Source organism: Nematostella vectensis, chromosome 1 (genome assembly GCF_932526225.1).
Source record: "Nematostella vectensis chromosome 1, jaNemVect1.1, whole genome shotgun sequence".
NCBI lineage: Eukaryota > Metazoa > Cnidaria > Anthozoa > Actiniaria > Edwardsiidae > Nematostella > Nematostella vectensis.
In genome coordinates this window covers 13,829,571-13,849,190 of record NC_064034.1, presented here as the reverse complement: position 1 = coordinate 13,849,190, position 19,620 = coordinate 13,829,571, and the positions used below count along the sequence as shown (strand labels likewise).

The window sequence follows — 19,620 nt, the reverse complement described above, 5'->3', positions numbered from 1 at the left end:
AAAGGTGAAAATTCCATCGTTCTTGCTTTGCATATAAAGCTATAAATAATTCAATAGATTTTCACATAAGATTTAAGGAAAGGACATCCACAGTTATGATACTAGATGTAGAAATCAAATTAGATTGCCAAAAAAAAGAACAGAACTTCCTGGGGACAACAAACATCCCATACCTCTTCATTAGAGAATGGAACAATTTGCCTTTCGCAATCAAAGATGAATATACATATTTAGATTTTAAGAGAAAGTATCATAAGCTTATTTTTTTAATTCTTTTAGTTCCTATATTATTACTTGTTAACGAGCTCTAGAGTCCATTTTCGATACGAGTTGCTGTACGACTGGTTCTCGACATTCTTTCCATTACAAATTGCTTTCCCACTGTCGACAAACTGTCGCTCCCCGTGGCAATTATCGGAGTTGGGGCATACAGCTCCCTGCTCTGGATCATTGGTAAAAATGATTAAAAGGGCATTACTGAAATGCCGCATTTGTGAGTCTCCGACTAGGAAGAAAGCGTCGAGTTTTTTGGTAAACCACTCTGCAAGCCTCTTCGCTTGAGTAGTTTTTTTACTACACACGCCTCGTTCTGTGGAACCCAGTCGTACATCTCGGCGGATATGACTTCGCTGAAATCAGTACACCCTTCGCAGTTACAGTTGCTCGTTCCGTTACCACACAGGCCGGTTATTTATTCGTTACATTAAGGAGTCGGACTGTCTGGCTCGCAAACTGATGGAAGGTCATATCTATACGCAGGTCCAGTTTTTACATCGTACTCTGGCCCGCAATGTAAATCGAGGCGAGACAGTTTTGCCGGTTTATCTCGCAACTCGCGAAGAGCAATGTCTCGGTCTCGTTCGTGTTCTGGTGTCACCCACGCCTTCTTTCTCCATTTACCATGTGAGAGGCACTTCAATATATCCCGACAAAAGGGTTTTGCAGTCGGTTCTACCTCTGATTCAACCCAGTGGGCATACTGCTCAGGAATGAAATCTGTTTGTTTAGGATTCAAACGTCTTAAAACAAATGTTGTTAGAAACATCGTCGAGACGATAATAGCTATAAAACCTAACCGTAAGCGAGTCATCCTATTCTTTATCATTTGTGCAATATTTGAGGTAGTAAAAACTTAAACAGCTAATATCTATGCAATATTTTAGGTGTCTTTTTGTCTTTCGCTTTCGGATAGACCATATGACTACTGTAACATGTTTACACAATTACATTGCAGGAAGATAACTTAACGCAACAGAATTGGGCTTAACAGTTTCTACTAAAAATGCATTTAAATACAAGATTAATAACTCAATTTACACAACCAAGTATTGCCACATCAAAATAAAAAAAAAGCTTAGCAGCAGAATCAAACTAAATAATGTATTTCAAACTAACTGTTGACGTCAAACTACGTCAAACTACGTTTGAGCGATTGGTTATGAAAAAAAACACACGAACAAACGAGGATTATAAAAGCACAACAATAAAAGAAAAAAAACTGCCATATTTTCAATACAGATCATCGTCTATAACTCACCTTGGCAGTGTTTTTTTTTCGCTTTCTGTTTGTCACCTGTGGTTGTGTTCGCTTTTGTTGTAAACTGTGAAGTTGTCGACTTTCTGCTAGCAAGAAACTTGTTGACACAAGTGAATAATTTTTATAGCTGATAACAAACATCAATCCAACAATCCAAAGGCTCTTTCTTCTCAGGATCTCCTTACATAGATATAGACGTGAATGAATACAGAATGGTATAGTGTAGAGCCTTTCTTAGTCCTCTTTTTAGCTGCTGCAACGGGCGGGATTGACTAACACTCGGGTAGATTTTACTATCGGCTCGTACTTCAGTTCCTCAAAGACTTCAGCCCATTTGAATCTGCATATTTTCTCATTAAATACTTTTTTCAAGCTTTTGAACTAAAAACACATTAAAGCGTCAGAACCGAGAGGGGCTTGAGAGTTGCGCGGCTGTATTACTGGCTGGCTGGTTTGAGACACCACAGTGTAACCACGCTATGACAACAAAACCAAGTCGCATAGCTTACCATATTTCTTTACCTATGTAGCTCCGCGCGCGGCCTACTGCCGCGCTGGCTCCGCTAATATATAGATTTAAGCACTGCCTAAAAGCGGAGCCAGCATAGAAAAAATGTTTTTTAATGAGATTAAAAAAGCAATTTTTACTGCCATGTAATTATGAATTGTATTGGCCCCTCCAAATGGATCAAGCAAGCATTCATTTAATAATATCAAATATGCAGTATGAAAGTACTAAACCTGGTGTAAAAAAGGCTGTCAAAGTTCAAGGTTCCTTAGTTGATGACAATGTTTTTCAAGGGCCTAATGGTCAATTCTTATTTGTTCCACTATGCATATTTTTTATCAAAACAGCATAATAACAATCTTCGACCTTGTAAAGAATATATTAAGGATGTAACAGCATTTCAAAGATTTAGATGCCATTCTGTAGTTTCCATGTACTGCAACTGATTATTCAGAAGAATGTGTTGAAATTAATACATATTAGTGCACCCACCCTTTGGCCAGTTGTTTTTAGAAACCCTGGATCCACCCATACTAGCTACTCAAAAATGAATGCAATGGAGGAAAATACTAAATTACTGAAATTTCTTTAATTTCAGACCAAACCATGTTCATCGAGTTATGTTTGGGGTAGAGAGGAATAAATAAACAAATAAACAGAAAGTCAATGGGGAGTTGAAAGGGAGAAATGTGACTCTATTTGAAAAAATGTGAATCTACTTTAGAAAAATATATGACAAAAATGCAATAATAGCTTGACTGAGCACTTTCCTAACATTTTCCCTTTCCCTATTACCTTTAGGTTTGATATAAACCTGTTTCCTTAATAGATTTATTATTGAAAAAGCACAAGTTTGTTATCTTTATATAGTGTATTAAGTAAGTACCTTGCCCTAATAAAAACCCTTTTATAGAAGTTCCATTCATGTACACTACTACACTAGCACTAGCTACATTCTGACCGGCTTTGCCCTTGCAAAGAAACAAATAATGGATGAAACAGCATGATATAGTTAGATACACTTCAGGTGCCACTTACTAGTGATACTCCATCACCAAGGAAATTAAAATCCACAAATATACCTCAGTCATGCATTACATATTGGTGAACCCACCCTTTAGCATGGTGGCCTGCTGTTTTTATTTTATTTTTTATAAACCCTGCAGCTGGATCCACACATGCTAATGCTACTACAAAATTAAATGCAATCAAATGGAGGAGAACAAATTGACTTGGGAAGCAAATTAAAAACAAATCCTTGATATTACTGATTAGTGCTAAATGAAAATGTCTAATTTCAAACCTAACCTATTTTAATTTATTCATGATGCAAAGGGGAAAACAGCAAATAATTATCAATTGCATATAAAAATAGTCAATAAAGAGAGACAAAAGAAACTGGGACTATATTTTTGATAAAAAACTTTAACACTATTGCAACAACTTGATTGAGCACTCTCCTATTATTTCCTCTTTCCTCATTATCTTCAGGTTGATAAAAAATGTTTGACAGATTTACAGTATCATTGACACAAAGTATCTTGCTCTAAAAACCCTATTACACTTATACTGCTGTATCAAAGTAAGAAAGCCCGGCTACATTTGCCTATTCTTATGTCTTCTAGCCTTTAGCATCAAGCATGACCCTGAGGTAGTCCTAGGTTGGTTTAACCTAAATAAAAGTGAAAACAATTAACTTGGGTATTTGTTTTTCTTTCAAATTAATAGTTTTATCATCCCATATAACCTTACTAATTTTCCATAACTATTTGAATAAAAATAAATAAACACATTAGATAGTATGCAAGATGCAGACAATATAAGCTTGAGCAAAAAAAAAATATAGGTTGCATTTTTGGTTTTTATTTTCGATGAAAAAATTATCTTGTAACTGTAAAGTATTTATGATAATGTTGAAAAAGTTGCTGTATCTTCAAAAAGACTAATACACAGGATATAAAGACAAGAAAGGTCTTCTTTAGCAATATATGACAGGATGATATTTGTCAGCCTTGATTAAATATCTCAACGCTGTCAATAAAGCAAAGAGAGAACGAAGAATATCAAAGGATGTTGTTATGCTCAAATGGCTTGTTAGACCACGAATTCTCAGTTTTAATGCTAGGTTACTGTAAGCTGAGTTGTATTATACCAAGATAAATTAATATACATAAATAAATAAGACTAAAACAGTACATTATAATAATTTATACAGCTCTATTTTGAAACTAAGGTCTTAAAGGAAAGTAATGAACTGGCACTAGCGGTGTGTGCCGGAAGGCTGTTTCAATCTGGAATAGTGTTGGGGAAAAATGAAAACTTGTAAACATCTGTACTCTAAAAACATATGTATAAATCGAACAAGCTAAGTGTCATTGATACAGTAGCTAGACTACTACGTATTTCTGTCGTTAAATTCTTACTAACCGTGAGGAATATACGCCTGAATTTATAGAACTTGTAAGTATTTACGAATTTAACATTTTCATGGCGATTGTCAGTTGAATAAAAGCCATTCAAGTGCCAAAATTATAAACCAATCAGAATTCAAGTAGATGGTATTTTAGCCAATCAAAACAAGGATAGATGACATTGATATGATATACTAATGATATACTAAAGCTGGTACGGTGTTTTTGTTTGAGCGATTGGTTTTGGGAAAAAAGCGAACAAACGAGCATTATAAAAGCACAACAATAAATGATAAAAAAAAAATGTCATATTCAAAATGCAAATCAAGGTCAAAAACTCACCTTGGCAGTGTTTTTTTTTGTCGCTTTATGTTTGTCGCCTAGTGGTTGTGTTCGCTTTTTGTTGTAAACCGTGATCTTTCTGCTAGCAAGGAACTCGTTAACACAAGTGAATGATTTTTAAAGCTTGAAAACAGACATCAATCCAAGGCCTTTTCCTCTCAGGATCTCCTTACATAGATATAGCCGTGAATGAATATAGAATGGTAGTGTAGATCCTCTCCTGTTAGTCTTCTTTTAGCTGCTGCTGCTGCCACGGGCGGGATTTTACATCGGCTCGTACTTCAGATAAATGTTTCCTCAAAAACTTCAGCCCATTTGAATCTCATTAAATACTATTTTCAAGCTGCCTTTCTTCTATGAACATACGAACTTTGCAGCACAAACCCTCAGCTTTTACAGTAACGTAAGGCCTCCAGACGGGACGAGGCTGTCTGTCAGGAACACATCTCGTGAACTAAGTGTTCTGCTCTTGAAGAAACTTGACAAAGTGCGGAATGAGGTAGAACGGAGGAAATACATAAGGGTTCCTGAAGGCATTTGGGAAAATATTAACTCCCAATGACCCTGGTACACGATAGAGAGAGAAGATCAGAAGCATGCGTCCTGCCGGTTCAGATTGCCGGTTGGACGGGATAGCCATTAGGTCAGCTGAATGTGGACCAAAGCATGTCTGTACTTGAACCCAGGCTTCTTGTGACAGTTTGGCGTCAACCCGGGCAAGCTCACGGAAAGGTGCGTCAGCGGCGTTCGGAGAAGGCGGGACAAAAATAAGCCAGATTTGCATACCATATTGGCTGATGACCATAAACAGCCTTTTAAAAGCTTGGTTCAACGCGTGTGACTTGCTACCCTGCTTATTCCAGGCGCCCATCAGCACCTGACTGTCTGTGAAAACGTCGACGCGGCAACCCTTTGCGAGATCTGAAAAGGCTTCTAACGCGTTAACCAGGGCTAGGGCTTAACGTTGATGTAACTGTTCAATTTGTCTTGAGGCCAGTAGTCGCGGATACTAAGAGGCCGGGTACCCGGCTTGAGGACTGCACCCCATGCAAACGAGGAGACCCAGGGGACGACTTCGTTCCAATGCTTTAAAAATAACCATTGCTCGATTTCCTCCCGTAAAAGCCCTTTCACCGGGATAGGCCGTGACGATCTTGTTCCTTTTGCTATTGCGACGTTGGCCTCGTTCGTTAAAAAACGCGCTCCCGGCACTGCCCGCGAGAATGATACAGCCTTTCCTGCAAAACGCTGCAGGGTCTTGATAGTAGTGTTGCTCCCCGCCAAGAGCGACTCTGTAAGCTCGATAAACTTGTGCTTTTCCTCTAATAACTAAAAGCTTTGATTACGTGAGTCGATATAAAACCCCAAATATCGCACACGCTGCTTCGGAATCAGGGAGGACTTTGCCAAGCCAAGGAAATATCCAAGTGATAGAAGAGTGAAGAACACTAAGAAGGCAGCTGCGTTTGCTCGAGCGCGGCCACGTTCAAGGTCAGAACCAAGAGCTGCGTTGGCCGAATGGGTGGATTGAAGAACAAGCTCCCCCGTGTGGCGGTCATCAATGTAGAGAGCACATGGTATCTACCAATAGATCGAAAATAGTGCGAGGCTAGCAATCCAGTTGAGTGATAAATATAGGCTGATGCTTTCCACCCAAAGGGTAAGGCATTATAGACGTAGTAGTTGCCCTCCCATTCAAACCCCAAAAATTGTCTGCTCTCTGGCGACAAAAGGATGTGATGGTATCCTGACTTATCGTCACAGACTGTTTGAAACGAGTTCTTACTAACGTAAAACTGAAGTGAGGACAAGTTATCAAGTTTGAAGGGACAGTCTTGAATCCATAGATTCATGGCTTTGTAGGTTCCACTGTCAGGGGCAAAGAGAGACAAGGAGGGGTTACGTGATTCACTCTACCCCAACGGGAGGCTCCAGACTGCAATCCGGCGCTGTTAGATTTGTTTATGAACTCTTCAAAACCCAAGCACGATCTGTTATTTTGGAATACTCGACGAGGAGGGAGGTCGGAGTAAACAAATTCACGACCAAACTGCACCGAAATATGCTGGAAAAATTCTCTGACGTTCACTTTATTTGATATCCAAGAGAGAACTCGACTTGAAAGGCCACCGGGCAATGAGCCCGCAATAAACTGCCAAGCGCTTAAGTGCTGATGAAGATTTCCTGACACAAACTCTTCAGGATTTCTGAACGCTAGCATAAAAACATCTGCCAGAGCTTCTCCACGCATAACCGCGTTCACAAAACCCGGGGAAAGGTGGGTATTGTTGCTGCTCAACCCCTGAGCCCCAATAGGTGAACCATCGGCTTGTACCAAAGACACAGATCTACCATTAACGGTCTTAACATTGGAAGGAGTAAAGGTCAAGTCGGAATAACGTGCTCGCTTGGGTGGATTGTGCTACAAAAGGAGAAATTATGAAAGCGTATACGGTACCGAGGTGCACCTGGGGGACTGGGCTCAAGGGTTGACCAGCTTAGGTGCGAGCGCGAAGCTGGCTGGTAGTCACTGTGATCCCATCTAAGCTAAAAGGTCAAACCTCGAGCACAGAAGTGGGCTAATGCGCAAGCAAGGGGAAGAAGACGATAATACTAAGGGATGTCCGAGGTGAAAGTCCCTTGGAATCCGGGTTAAGAGACCGGCCTAAGAGAGCTGTTATTGTACGCGTGTGAATAAAAATGGAAAGATTTACTACATAAATAAATAAAAGCTATGATAGCTATGTACAAATAGCTTCTCTTTTCCTTATATATGTATGATTTATTATGTTTATGTGTCCAATACTTTATTATAAAGTTGTAACGCACTTACACCTATAAGAATTTTATTTGAAATTAGTTATATTTTGACTTCATGCGATGTGCTGGACCACATCAGGACTTACCCTAAACTTTGCATATATGTATGTATATGTGAGTACTTCTTTAATGAAACTTGCCTGAGAAGAGAAACACATGAAGTAGAACGAGGAATTTGAAAATAATGAGTAAGTTGGCAATGCCATAATATTGACACTATAGGCAATCGACCTCGGTTAGCCCTTCCTCGACCCCACTGGCTGGGGTAGGGGCTTAAACGATCCCGGAACTGCAACTGGGATCGCCTCCACGCCGTGGATGTTATTCAAAGATGTAGTTGCGCAAAATAAATCCACGATTTCTTGGGTCCCGATTATATTTTTTTCATGGTTAGATGAAATAGATTTCTGAGTCGGTAATCCTGTGTTCTGTTGTGAAGACCAGAGTAAGTTTTTACACTTCAATACTCTCTTTTACCAAAAAGGAAAACAGCTTACAATGAGAGGCCTCAATATCGCAAATGTCTCAGCGTTCTTGCATAATTTTTATTTTTATTTGATCAAATTTGTAGTTGAACAAAGGCTTTGAAAATAAGCGAATTTTGACAATTTGATCAAGCTTTTTGTTTAATTACAATTTAAAACTGTACAAAATTCTGCCAGTATCGCTTGTTAATTAAATAAAAACATGCAAAACTCTCATTTTCTTCTTTTGGACGTTTTTCTTTTTAATAAGTAATTATCAGAAAAGTCTTATTGCAGTCATAGTGAGGTATTTTATGCTTGTCGCTTTGCTTGTCACCCTTTAATTACGTATGCATGGCAGCAAACAAAATAGTATCACGCGAGCCTAAAAATCGCAATTTAATGCAATAAATGCTATGAAATTATTACCATTAAATTTTAGTATTGCCGACAGTATATTTCTTTTGATTTGAGCGCTCTTTCTTGTTTTTCTGGAGATTTGAAGGCGTTGTTTGAATGCGGAAAACGCGATACAGTAGTCGGCATTTGTTTATAATTAGGGTCAAGTGGGGGTCATATTTCGGCTTGTAAAAAAGTCGGATTTTATTTGCCCCTAAATTTTATTTCACATATCAAAAGTAGAAATGATGCTCTTTTTGATGAATGCAAACATTTTTGCCAAATCCACATCTCATTGGCGATATTACACAATTATTTCAAGGCTTTTCAAAGTCATCTAAAAACATAAAATAAAATAAAATCGCGTAAAATAATAAGGTGCTGACAGAACAGCTTATCTTTCAGCCTCGGAGTTCCTTATTATCTATTCTTTATGTTTATATAAGTTGCAGTTGTTTTATCACGCGTTGCGAACCGGTTTTTAGTCTTTTTCTAACAACCACGAAATTGTCTCAAATCCGGGTGCGGGAGACGAAAAATTACTTTTCGGCTTCTATCGCCAAAAATATTTATCCAAATTGCTTCAAACTTTCACAGGATACCATGGTCACTTGGTCATAGTTGTGAGGTAGGGGTTCTTAGCGTACTAGAAAGTGCTCGTTCTGATCTAAAAGCAGGAAACGGATACTGTGAAGGAGGGTGAGGAATACAAGACAGGGTGGGGGAGGGGGGGGGGGGGCGGTGCTTGATTTTGACAAGCCACCATACGACTCATATCTGAGCAAGCAATACAGCTCAAATTGAATTTGTTTTTTTTTTAGTGTGCTTGTGCGTGTGCGTGTACACCCGTGCGATACACCAGAAAGTCTGCGAGGTAGACTCTGGTCCTATAAACACCCTATACGCACTGTTTCCCTTTGTTTTCCTTTTTTTATAAACCATAAATACGTTATTTTAAAAACTTACATTTTTCAATTTTTGTCATCTCATTTTTCATTTTTACTATGACATGTTTTCAAATGAATCTTCCATATCTATGGAAATTCCTTTCTTGGAATATGATAAATATACGAATGGTATCAAAACTTCTAGTTCTAAAATGACCTAATTTTTGTGCATTGGGTTTTAATTGCGTCCTATGCTTGCCAGCAATAAGAGGTCTTTGTCACTACGCAATCATCTTTATCAAACAACACGAGTCTTAAATTCTAAATAGCCTAATGCCATAATTCTACGCACTCCGGATATCACAAAATACGCGGTGTTTGGTTCAGCGTCTATGGTTCTTGGCAGTTTCATGGAAATATCTACATAATAGTCCGAGCCTTCAAAAACTATTTCCTTCTAACAGGACACAAGTTTGCGACCTCGTACACCAAGGTCAAACCACCGTGACAACGCGTTATCAAGAAAACACAGCCTCCACTGATATCCTTCACTTCTGATTTCGATCCAAAGACATTGGGGGAAATAACTTCGTTCATATATTGTGATGTATTGCAGGTTCTTGGTTTGTTGGAACAGACACAAAGCTTAAGGTCGACCTGTTTGTCGGCGCAATTCTTGAACTTCTTGTACAGTGAATGTCTGGAGTAAGATTTCAGCGCCGGGTATACTCCGTCACCATGTGAAACTGCGACCTTGAATACTTCGTCTTCGGTCAGCGGTACCGAGGCATGCGCAGTCACGTGAAGGTCGAATGTGGTCACTTTGCTTTTGCCTTCACTTCTTTGTCTAATGGAGGAAAAGGATTTGCCAAACAGGCGCACGCAGTTTCCCGGGATTGACTGAGCGTCGGATAGACCTGGTGAAAAAAGTGAACGAGTCTCTGTCATGAATTTGTCTTGGGCCACGGGTTAGTTAACAAACCGTCATTGGGGATAGACGGAAACTATCGGTAGAAGGGGCCACGGCGTTTTCCGTGTGCCAAAGTTTACTCAACAATCCGTCATTAAGGGATAGACGGAAGCTATCAATTAAAAGGATGGTGCCACGAGTTTTACGTGGGCCACGGGTTAGTAAACAACCCTCCATTAAAGGACAGAATAAGCTATCAGTTAAAGTGGTAGTGTCACCAGTTTTTCGTGGGCCACGCCGGTTTACTTAACAATCCGTCATACATGATGCATACGAGATATCTTATTTTGGACTTGTTATACTGACCTTTCACGTACTGCTCTTGTATGAGGTCATTGAGCGTGCCTACTGCAAACTCCGCCAGCCATTTGACCCGTGGCGAGTTCTCCTCAGCCGCTCGTCCCAGCCTTTGCAGCGACAGCGCGCCAACGGCGACAACGGTAGATCAGAGCACGTCCTGTCAGCAGAGATCTTAGCAAATATCCCCGCTTGTTTATAATTACTTGATGGCTTATCCGTACTGTGAAGAGACATCAGCGCTTTATGCAAGTCTAATGTTGTGAAGATCCGTTGTTGGTTCTTTAATAAAGCCTCAACTCTCTGTTTCCCAAGTAAAAAAGCTACGTGATTAGGCAGTACCATAAAAAGGAATGGACTGTATAGCTCGTTTTGGCCTTCGTCTGTGCTTGCGTATGATGTGCGCGTGAGCCCGTGATCCGAAAGCACTATCGTGAGCGTGTTCGGGTCGTTCGCGATTGCGTTAAGAAACTGCGCTAACGGCTCGTCATCGTTAGTGACGCGCGTCCCTGTGGGAGTATGCCCCATGTTGAAGTGCTGGTACGAGATCAGAGGGGCCGCGCTTGCGCCTTATGATGTATTTGTGATGGAAACAAGGGACCCCCCGCATACTGTGACGTCACATTTGAAGTCTGGCGACTCGCTGCTGCTGTTGCTTGAAAACAGCGGTCGGATGTTATCAAAGGTGTGCATGCTGATTTCGTGGAAAAACTCAAAGTCCAGTACAGTTGCCGGAATGGTGTCGTCATAAATAATCTCCCGCATGGCAGACACAGATCTCTTCATCGCCCGAAAAAAGTGCGTCCTTGCGACAGAGTCAACCACGACTGTATTAATATTAATTCTCTTTTTCAAAGGGACTGTTGGCTGTATTCGCTTAGGTGGGAACATCAGCACTTGTTGAAACCCATTGCAACGGAGAAACACGAAGGAGAACCCCTCATCCAGAGCCTTTTTTGCCATTTCCTTGACTTTATTGACATCGAAGGGGTTCATATATTGCCAGGAAGCCACCAGACCAGTCTTCGCATCGACCTTTGTGATGGAAACAAGGGACCCCCCGCATACTGTGACGTCACATTTGAAGTCTGGCGACTCGCTGCTGCTGTTGCTTATGACCTGGCAGATATCTTCGTTATTCTTTGTGCTGCATCTTCTAGGTGTTGGGTCGTAGTTAGGATTATTGAAATATTTGTTGGCTTCCTCACATGATTTTGCACTTGGTCTGAAGGCAAAATAATATGGGGTAAAAATATACTTCTTACCCATCCTTTGCTTCGAGGACATTGTCCCTTCCTCCCCAAGGTCACCTTTGTTCTTTTTTGAAGTATGGAATTCTCAGAAAATTTGGGCATCTTGTTTAAACTTTTTGTCGCTTTGCCTGTCCTCACAGGCCCTTAGCACCGCAAAGATCCCCAAGACGGTCAACTTGTCCTTACTTTTCCTAATTTATACTTTCCATACTTACTTTCCTTATTTATTCTAAACTTGCCACTCTTCCCAGAATTTCCAGAATTGTTTGCCCCACACAACCTCCTACAACCACCCGAAAATGTATTCATGTTATGGTCTGCCCCATTTCAAAACATTGCCGTTGACTCACTCGTGTTTACGGCATTTCGCTGTCTTCTGGTCATTAGAGGCAGATTCTTCAGGTTTCTTGGGAGCTTTCCGAAGTCGAGTGTAGTAACAAGGTGACTTATCGGGATAGGTCCCATTCGGATTATTCGTTAAAAAGGAAGCGGACAGGAGAACCCCATCTGAAAGGAGAAAAATTCATAGAACTTTTATACAATGATGATAAGACTTAGAAAAGGATCCCACACTAGGAAGACCTGCATCTGGAAAAAGTTGGTGAAGCATCCCGGTTATTATGCTACGACACCGGTCAACTTTGAAGTATGGAAAGTGAATAAAAATTCCTATCTGACAATGTAAGACTGCTCGAGCAGTGGTACATTTAGTGGTCTAGCCTTGTTTGCTAGAAAGCATGTTAATGTTAATCCAGGGTTAACCATAACCATGCTAATCCCTGGGTTAACGCTAACAGGCAAAACCTGCTTTCTAGAACCATGCCCTGGTTGTTGTCTGATTTATTTGTGCGCCAGAGGTGGCAATTATTTTACATGTCGGCTTGAGACGTTCTTAATTCACATATCTGGCCTTACAATAAAAACAAGTCCTATCCATAAACTTTTCCAATCTTGAAGGAACCTTTTCAGAGACCTTTTATTGGGAGGAAACCACCGCAAAAGTGATTGCATTTTGGGTAGAGCTCGCTGGTTACTTGAATGAAAAAAGGTACAATTTCTCCTTCAGGTATATTAAGGCCTGACTTACAGGCTTATACATTGAAAAACGCATTTTCATCAATATCTCGGGGACACAAGGTGCTAATGAAACCACTATTTTCAATGGAAAATGAGGAATACAGAAGTATAGTGGATTTCGAATGTAAATGCATATTTTCAATCCTTATAGTAGTCTTCATATCATACTGCCTCTTTTAAGGCTGTCCACCCACAACATCAGCTGAAATACAAACGGTTTCAACGGTTCTCACGGTCACGTGACGCTGGACACGATTAAAAGATAGCATGATGTGGGGAATTTCATGACAATTAATATACCATTTTTTTATTAATATACAATTAATATACCATTTTTAAATGGATTTCTCTATTGTTGTTGTGTATTTCCCATTTTTGCTTGAACGTAAAAATTCAAATTGGGCCTTTAGCCTATATAATATGGTTTGCCATGGCTACATTATATGAAATAATCTCAGACCGACATCAATGTTGTAGTTGCTAAGTTTGGTTATCGTAGCTATTTCTCTTTGGGAGATATTAGCAAAAACAGATTTTGTTCGCGTATAAGCCCCACCATATCTCAAGAAGCTATCGAAAGTTTCACCACATTGGATCAGCGGCGTAGCCAGGATTTTTAACAAGGAGGGGGCCCAAAAGGCTCTTTCAAGGCATTTTCTCCTGCTAAAAGGGGGGGCCCGGGCCCCCTTGGCCACCCCCCTGGCTACGCCCTTGTGGATTAATGCAACACAGACGAAGAACAAGAATACAATAGAACAATGTGATAATCTAGCCAATCCTGTTAGGCCTTACTAGCGGGATTCTACACTTTTCCTTGGGAGACCATAAAGAATGGTGTATTATCACTCACCAGAGTATAAAGATAAAGAGCTCTCGTCAGAATCTTTAACAGAGAAGATCCGTTGAAAACCCCCAGCTGAAAACAAATGGAATCATCATTTTAATTTGACCGCTCAGGAGATTAAATAAATTGTTATCCATCGCCCAATTCTCATAACGAATAAAACGAGACCTACCAGAAGAATTAGAAGTGCTAATGTCTGAAACACAAACATAAATTCAAGTTCTCAGTGTTATAGTCGTAAAATGAATTAAAAAAAGCAAAGGGTAACAGAATATATTGTATTGTTTGCATAGCTTGATTTTATAGGGGTAAATAAGCACTTGAAGAAGGGGAAGGGGGTGATTAGGGGAAGTTTAAAGAATATAGGGCGTCAGAAATGAAAGAAAGCTTCCCAAATTTCCCTTGCGCGGCTTTTGAATGCTTACCGTCAAGTATGTAAGATAGCATTGAAATTTGGTTCGTTCTCGTAGAGATAAAAAAAAACAAAGATAATCAGCAAGGTCCCTCCGAGTAAGACCAGTCCAATGAAACCTGCCCGCTAGAAGACATAATAACGTGAGTTATCTACTCGTGTGCAGTACTAAATGCCCGACAGGACTAAATGCCCGACAGTTTCCAATTTATTCAAATAATCCAATAGATCGCCAGCCTAGTGAGTTCAAAGTATCCTATATTTGTTTAGTATAAATTCACTCACATACCATCACAAATCTCGCAATTTAATTGGCTCCAGTACTCCAGTATACCCTGGTTCCATAGAGCCTTGAACGTCTTTCTATTTAGTATGGCCAGCGAGCCGTCCGAGAGGTCTCATGCTCGCTGGCCACTAAACAGAGAGCAATAGATAGCGAGTAGCAAAAAAGCCGGCGTTTTCGTGCCAAAAGCGGTTATTTATTACTGAGAATTGTTAAAATCGTATTTTTTTTCGAAGGTAGTATGTGAGTGGATTTATACTAAAACAATTAGACTACTCGTCCTCGTCCTGGTTGACTATCTATTGACTATTAGAAAATGCAAGCGATTTCTGAATTGAGCTTTGTTGTCGGAATTGAATGTTTTTCCTTTTTTATATACTTACTATATAATCATTATTTAACTTGACACTTGAATTATTTCTGCTACAATGACACAGTCGGAAAAGATGTTTATAGTGTATACAAGGAAGAAAAAACATTCATTTCAGACAACAAAGCTCAATTCTACGCCTGCCCTTTCTAAATAAAATAATAAATGCTCTTGTTTCCTTTTCTAGTGGGCAAAACCTTTGGTTCAGCTAAATTATTCTTTGCTTAGAGGCAGACAACTTTAATAAATTGAGCCACTCTGAAACATTATGTCACTGCTTTTTGCGTTTGGCCACGTTTTGTAGCCTCCTCGGAAAATAACCTAGATCCGCCCTGAGTCTTATTCTGTTTATTAGATTTAAACAACTAGAAATAAACCTGGTCTAAAAACAAGAAGTGGTGAGAAAGGGATGGTTGATCGAGTGTTCGATTATACACCTATTTCAAATAACGTGCCACTCGGAAATCGATGTATCGTAGCCCGCAGTGCTTCATGGGTAGCGTATAAATGGCTGTATCCTGGTATCTGAAAGCCATATGAATGTGTATAGGAACGAGTACAACAATTTTACAGCCTTCAAAGCCTCGATTTCCTTTATTTGCGCTTATTTGCTTATGTATTTGATACCCGTGAAGCACTGCACATATGAACTCTCCGAGTGCTACGTTGTTTGAAATAGGTGTATAGGCGCTGTCATAGAGAGGTTTTACTGGTTATAACTTTGAGATCCGAAGTCTAGAACTATAAAGGCTAATTAAGACAGCACGATTTAGTCGTATGCGACCTGTCTACGGCATGTTTAGCCCGAGCTGTAGGCGCGTTGCGGGCAAGTACGACGTAATCGCGCTGTCTAATTCCGGCACCGGTCATTTGGTATCTGACTGGAAGGTAACAGATTTTTCCCTGCTCGATATTTTTCCGGCCATTTGGCTTTGCCAGCTGTTTTTCTCAGTGTCTTTTAGTCAAGGCTACTTGTTTGTTGTTGCTTTTTTAGAGGATTTGGCTTGGCTTTGGCTTTTATGGGGGATTTCGTTAGCGATCCTTCAGATATCAAATCCGTTAGAATTTAGAAATTCCAAGAAATTCTCTTACCAGATTACGTTGTCGGAACGGGTCTGCTGTCTCGGTCTTGGCCATAGTGTCGACACTTAGGAATAAACAGTCGATAACATGAGTAAAATTTTAATATGGAAAAGCCTAGTCACGAGTGGGTTATGAAACGTTTATCCCGCCGACAGTTTTTTTTAAAGGCAAAGATTTACCGATAAACATTTACGAGGGATAATCCAAGCGCAGCGGCCACTTTGCCTAGGTAATCAACTTTATCTTTTATTTATTACTTTTTTTATTAGCGGAGCTCCCAAGCGCCGCGTGAGCGGAGCCCCATACCTAGGAAAAATTGGTATTTAAAACAAATATGGTAACAAAAATTGGTAACCCATCGACTCGAGTTTTCGTGACGCGATGTCCGTCCGTCCGACAACCAAACTTGGCAGGTGTCATGTATGTGTCAATGGAGGTGCAGGGCTGTGGTCACGTGATTGGCATATCAAGAAAATTTAGCCATAAATTGTCGTTTTTGCCAAATGCGGTCAATTCCACATAAGGAAACTTATATATTCCTTATTTGTAAGAACTGCATGATTCGTTGTCATTTTCAAGGCTGTCGTACCACAGGTGCTTTGTAAATTTTAAGACTTGTAATCAGAAAAGAAAAACAGTGACTATGACCATCTTTAGTCAATGGAGAAGTTCTCTAAAAAGAAACTAAGATTTCTAGGTACCAGACCCCCAAAACGACAACGTTTTCTTTATATGTGACGATTTCTCATCGATGACGTACTAGAAGCAAAACATGCTGACGTCATCAAAATAAAAATAAAAAACATTCATATCTCGTGAAAGAAACATTGTATAACAACCAAGCTTGGTGTAGGTGCCATCAGGGGCTCATAAGTAGGGGCAATCATCTACATTATATAAGTGTCACCGCGTTTCCTAGGATAAGGCTATTTTTAGACGCGCGCGCACGAACGGGCCAATCAGCTACGTTGACGTTGGTCGCGCGCGCTAGTGACGTGAGGCTGTACGCGCAAATTTCAGTTAGGAAGAATATTTATTTGTTTATCATCCGTCGGTTTTGTTTGTTCAACAAAAGAATTGCATGCCAGAATTTAAATTCGTAGGTAAAACTGGATTCATCATTGAAGAAGAGAGCAACAAAAGTCAAAGTACCGAAGAGAAAACAGCTTTTTGTCTGTGACTGCGCGTGCAGTTGAGATCAGCCAAAACGTAAGCACTAAGGTCGCATCTGATTGGCTAATCCGCGCGTCTAGGTAGGTAGGTAGGTAGGTAGGTAGGTAGGTAGGTAGGTAGGTAGGTAGGTAGGTAGGTAGGTAGGTAGGTAGGTAGGTGGGTGGGTGGGTGGGTGGGTGGGTGGGTGGGTGGGTGGGTAGGTGGGTGGGTGGGTGGGTAGGTAGGTGGGTAGGTAGGTAGGTAGGTAGGTAGGTAGGTAGGTAGGTAGGTAGGTAGGTAGGTAGGTAGGTAGGTAGGTAGGTAGGTAGGTAGGTAGGTAGGTAGGTAGGTAGGTAGGTAGGTAGGTAGGTAGGTAGGTAGGTAGGTAGGTAGGTAGGTAGGTAGGTAGGTAGGTAGGTAGGTAGGTAGGTAGGTAGGTAGGTAGGTAGGTAGGTAGGTAGGTAGGTAGGTAGATAGATAGATGCCTTTTTTTAATGAGGGATTCACTTAATATCACAATGATAATGTACGCATGGCCCTCAACAGAAACAAAATAAATAAAAGCTATTTACAAATCTGTTTACAGCAAAATCCTTGACGAAACTATTTACAATAACAATCCTTTGTGGATTTATAAACTTATTTACAGAGCTGTGATGTATTCTCTTAGTTTTGCGGAGAAGGCGGTGATTGGCTTGGCTTCTTTGATTTCTAGTGACAATGCATTCCACCTTTTAGCTGCTACAAACTTAAAGCTGTTTTTTGCTAATGTAGTCCGAGCCTTTGGAAGTACTAAGTTATGGTTTGCTGCATTTTTAGTGTTCTTGTTATGTACATCACTACACTTAACGAACATATCTCTGATATAGCAGGGGGTCATATTGTTCATTGCCTTAAAGAGCAAAACAAGTTGTAGGTAGATTATTCCTTTGTCGAAGGGGACAATATTTAGTTCTTCAAAAAGTGGTTTTGAAGGTGCATCCCATTTCTTATCGAGGATAACCCGCGCACATCGTTTCTGGAACTTGACCATATCATCGATGTGTTGCTTTTTGGTCGAGCCCCAGACGATAGCACCATAGTCTAATATTGGCTGTATGAGCGAATGGTAGAACAGGGTTCTTGCTTTAAGTGACAGGAATTTCTTTGTCCTTTTTAACAAGCCTAGTCGCTTGGAAATCTTATTGTGAATGTACTTGAGGTGGTTGTCCCAGGTTAAGGAGTTGTCTAATCTTATGCCAAGCAGTTTAACTTCATTGACACATTCAAGCTGGCCATTTTCTGTGCTGACTGTCAAATCCTTTCCTGCCAATTTGCGCAACTTTGGCTTGCTACAGATAAGCATTAGGTGAGGAAGTTGATTGCCCCTACTTATGAGCCCCTGGTGCCATGTATCTGTCAAGCGCGGTGCCAAGATAAGGTCACGTGATGCATGATGTCTTCGATGAAAAACTATCCCGATATCATATCTATATTCATATCTCCTAAACGAAACATCATATGACAACTAAACTTATTATGTGTCATGTATGTGTCAAAGGTGGGCTCAACAATATAGTCACGTGATTGTGACATCATCGATGACCTCACTTAAAACGTGATTAAAAGCAAAAACGTTTATATCTCTCAAAAGAAACATTGTTTTACAACCAAACTTGGCAGGTGTCATGTTTGCGTCAAGGAGAAAAATATGATGATTTGTGACGTCATCGATGATGTCACTAGAAGCAAAAATATGCTGACGTCATCAAAATAGAAAATATTTATACAAAAAAGGTCGTATGACAACCAAACTCGGTAGATGTCATGTATGTTGGGGTGCTATGAGATTGTCACGTGACGTCATCGATGACGTCACTGAAAGTAAAACTTCCTTGAATCCGAAACATCGTATGACAACTAAACTTGTTATGTGTCATGTAGATGTCAAGGGTGGGGGGGGGGGGGGGGGTATAACAATTTGTTGCTTTTATCTGTGAAATCGTTGATGTCGTCAAAAACAGAAATAACATAATATTTGTTAAATTATTAAGCGAAAATAAGCAAAGATTTGGTCGTTTGGAGCTCCGCTTTTAGGCAATGCCTAAATCTATATATTATTTATTAATTCCGGACTCTAGTCCTACGCCATGGCAGTTAAGTAAATAAGTTAAGTAAACAAAAACTAATTCATTGCAAGCTAAGCATTCTCATAGCATCGGTTAAAGGTTTCGCGAGTTCAGGATATGCAAAGATTCACTGAAGGGCACAGGGACACACATATGCCCGCAAAACGAACCTCGAAACCCATCGGGCAGGCACGGCTACATTTTCCTAGTGTTCGAAATATATTCCTTTTTATATTTAGTCTTAATCACTAAGTAGACTTTATCAAAAACATGTGTAAACTATATTGCAAGTCGCCGTAACAACAAAACATAATCTGTTACTCGTTCTTTATAAAAATGAGCGCAAGGATCTTGCCCATAACTTTCGCGTGGTTCATTCATTATAAGTGTTGAAATATTTTCA

The 19,620-nt window shown here is 40.1% G+C and overlaps 1 protein-coding gene across 2 annotated transcripts; it reads right to left on the bottom strand.

Moving 5' to 3' along the window:
* Positions 1–10,746: 10,746 nt before the first annotated feature.
* Positions 10,747–16,166, bottom strand: LOC125570151. 2 transcript variants are annotated; one of them, XR_007312533.1, is made up of 5 exons: positions 15,967–16,166; positions 14,235–14,347; positions 13,982–14,005; positions 12,104–12,395; positions 10,747–11,860 (listed from the first exon to the last, which is right to left on the bottom strand). XR_007312533.1 is itself a non-coding variant. In XM_048731307.1 (5 exons), the coding sequence occupies exons 2-5, from the start codon at positions 14,254–14,256 to the stop codon at positions 11,206–11,208; spliced, it is 858 nt and encodes a 285-aa protein (XP_048587264.1). In that variant the 5' UTR covers positions 14,257–14,347; positions 15,967–16,166; the 3' UTR covers positions 10,748–11,205. The 2 variants fall into 2 exon arrangements, 1 of the variants encoding a protein (XP_048587264.1); XM_048731307.1 differs by having other exon boundaries at positions 10,748–11,860; positions 12,239–12,395.
* Positions 16,167–19,620: the final 3,454 nt, after the last annotated feature.

Coding starts and splice junctions, on each gene's coding strand:
- LOC125570151 (XM_048731307.1), bottom strand. CDS start 14,256: ATGCTATCTTACATACTTGACG. Junction 14,006..14,234: donor GCTATCTTACATACTTGACG/GTAAGCATTCAA, acceptor TTTGTGTTTCAG/ACATTAGCACTTCTAATTCT. Junction 12,396..13,981: donor TAGCACTTCTAATTCTTCTG/GTAGGTCTCGTT, acceptor TTCTCCTTTCAG/ATGGGGTTCTCCTGTCCGCT.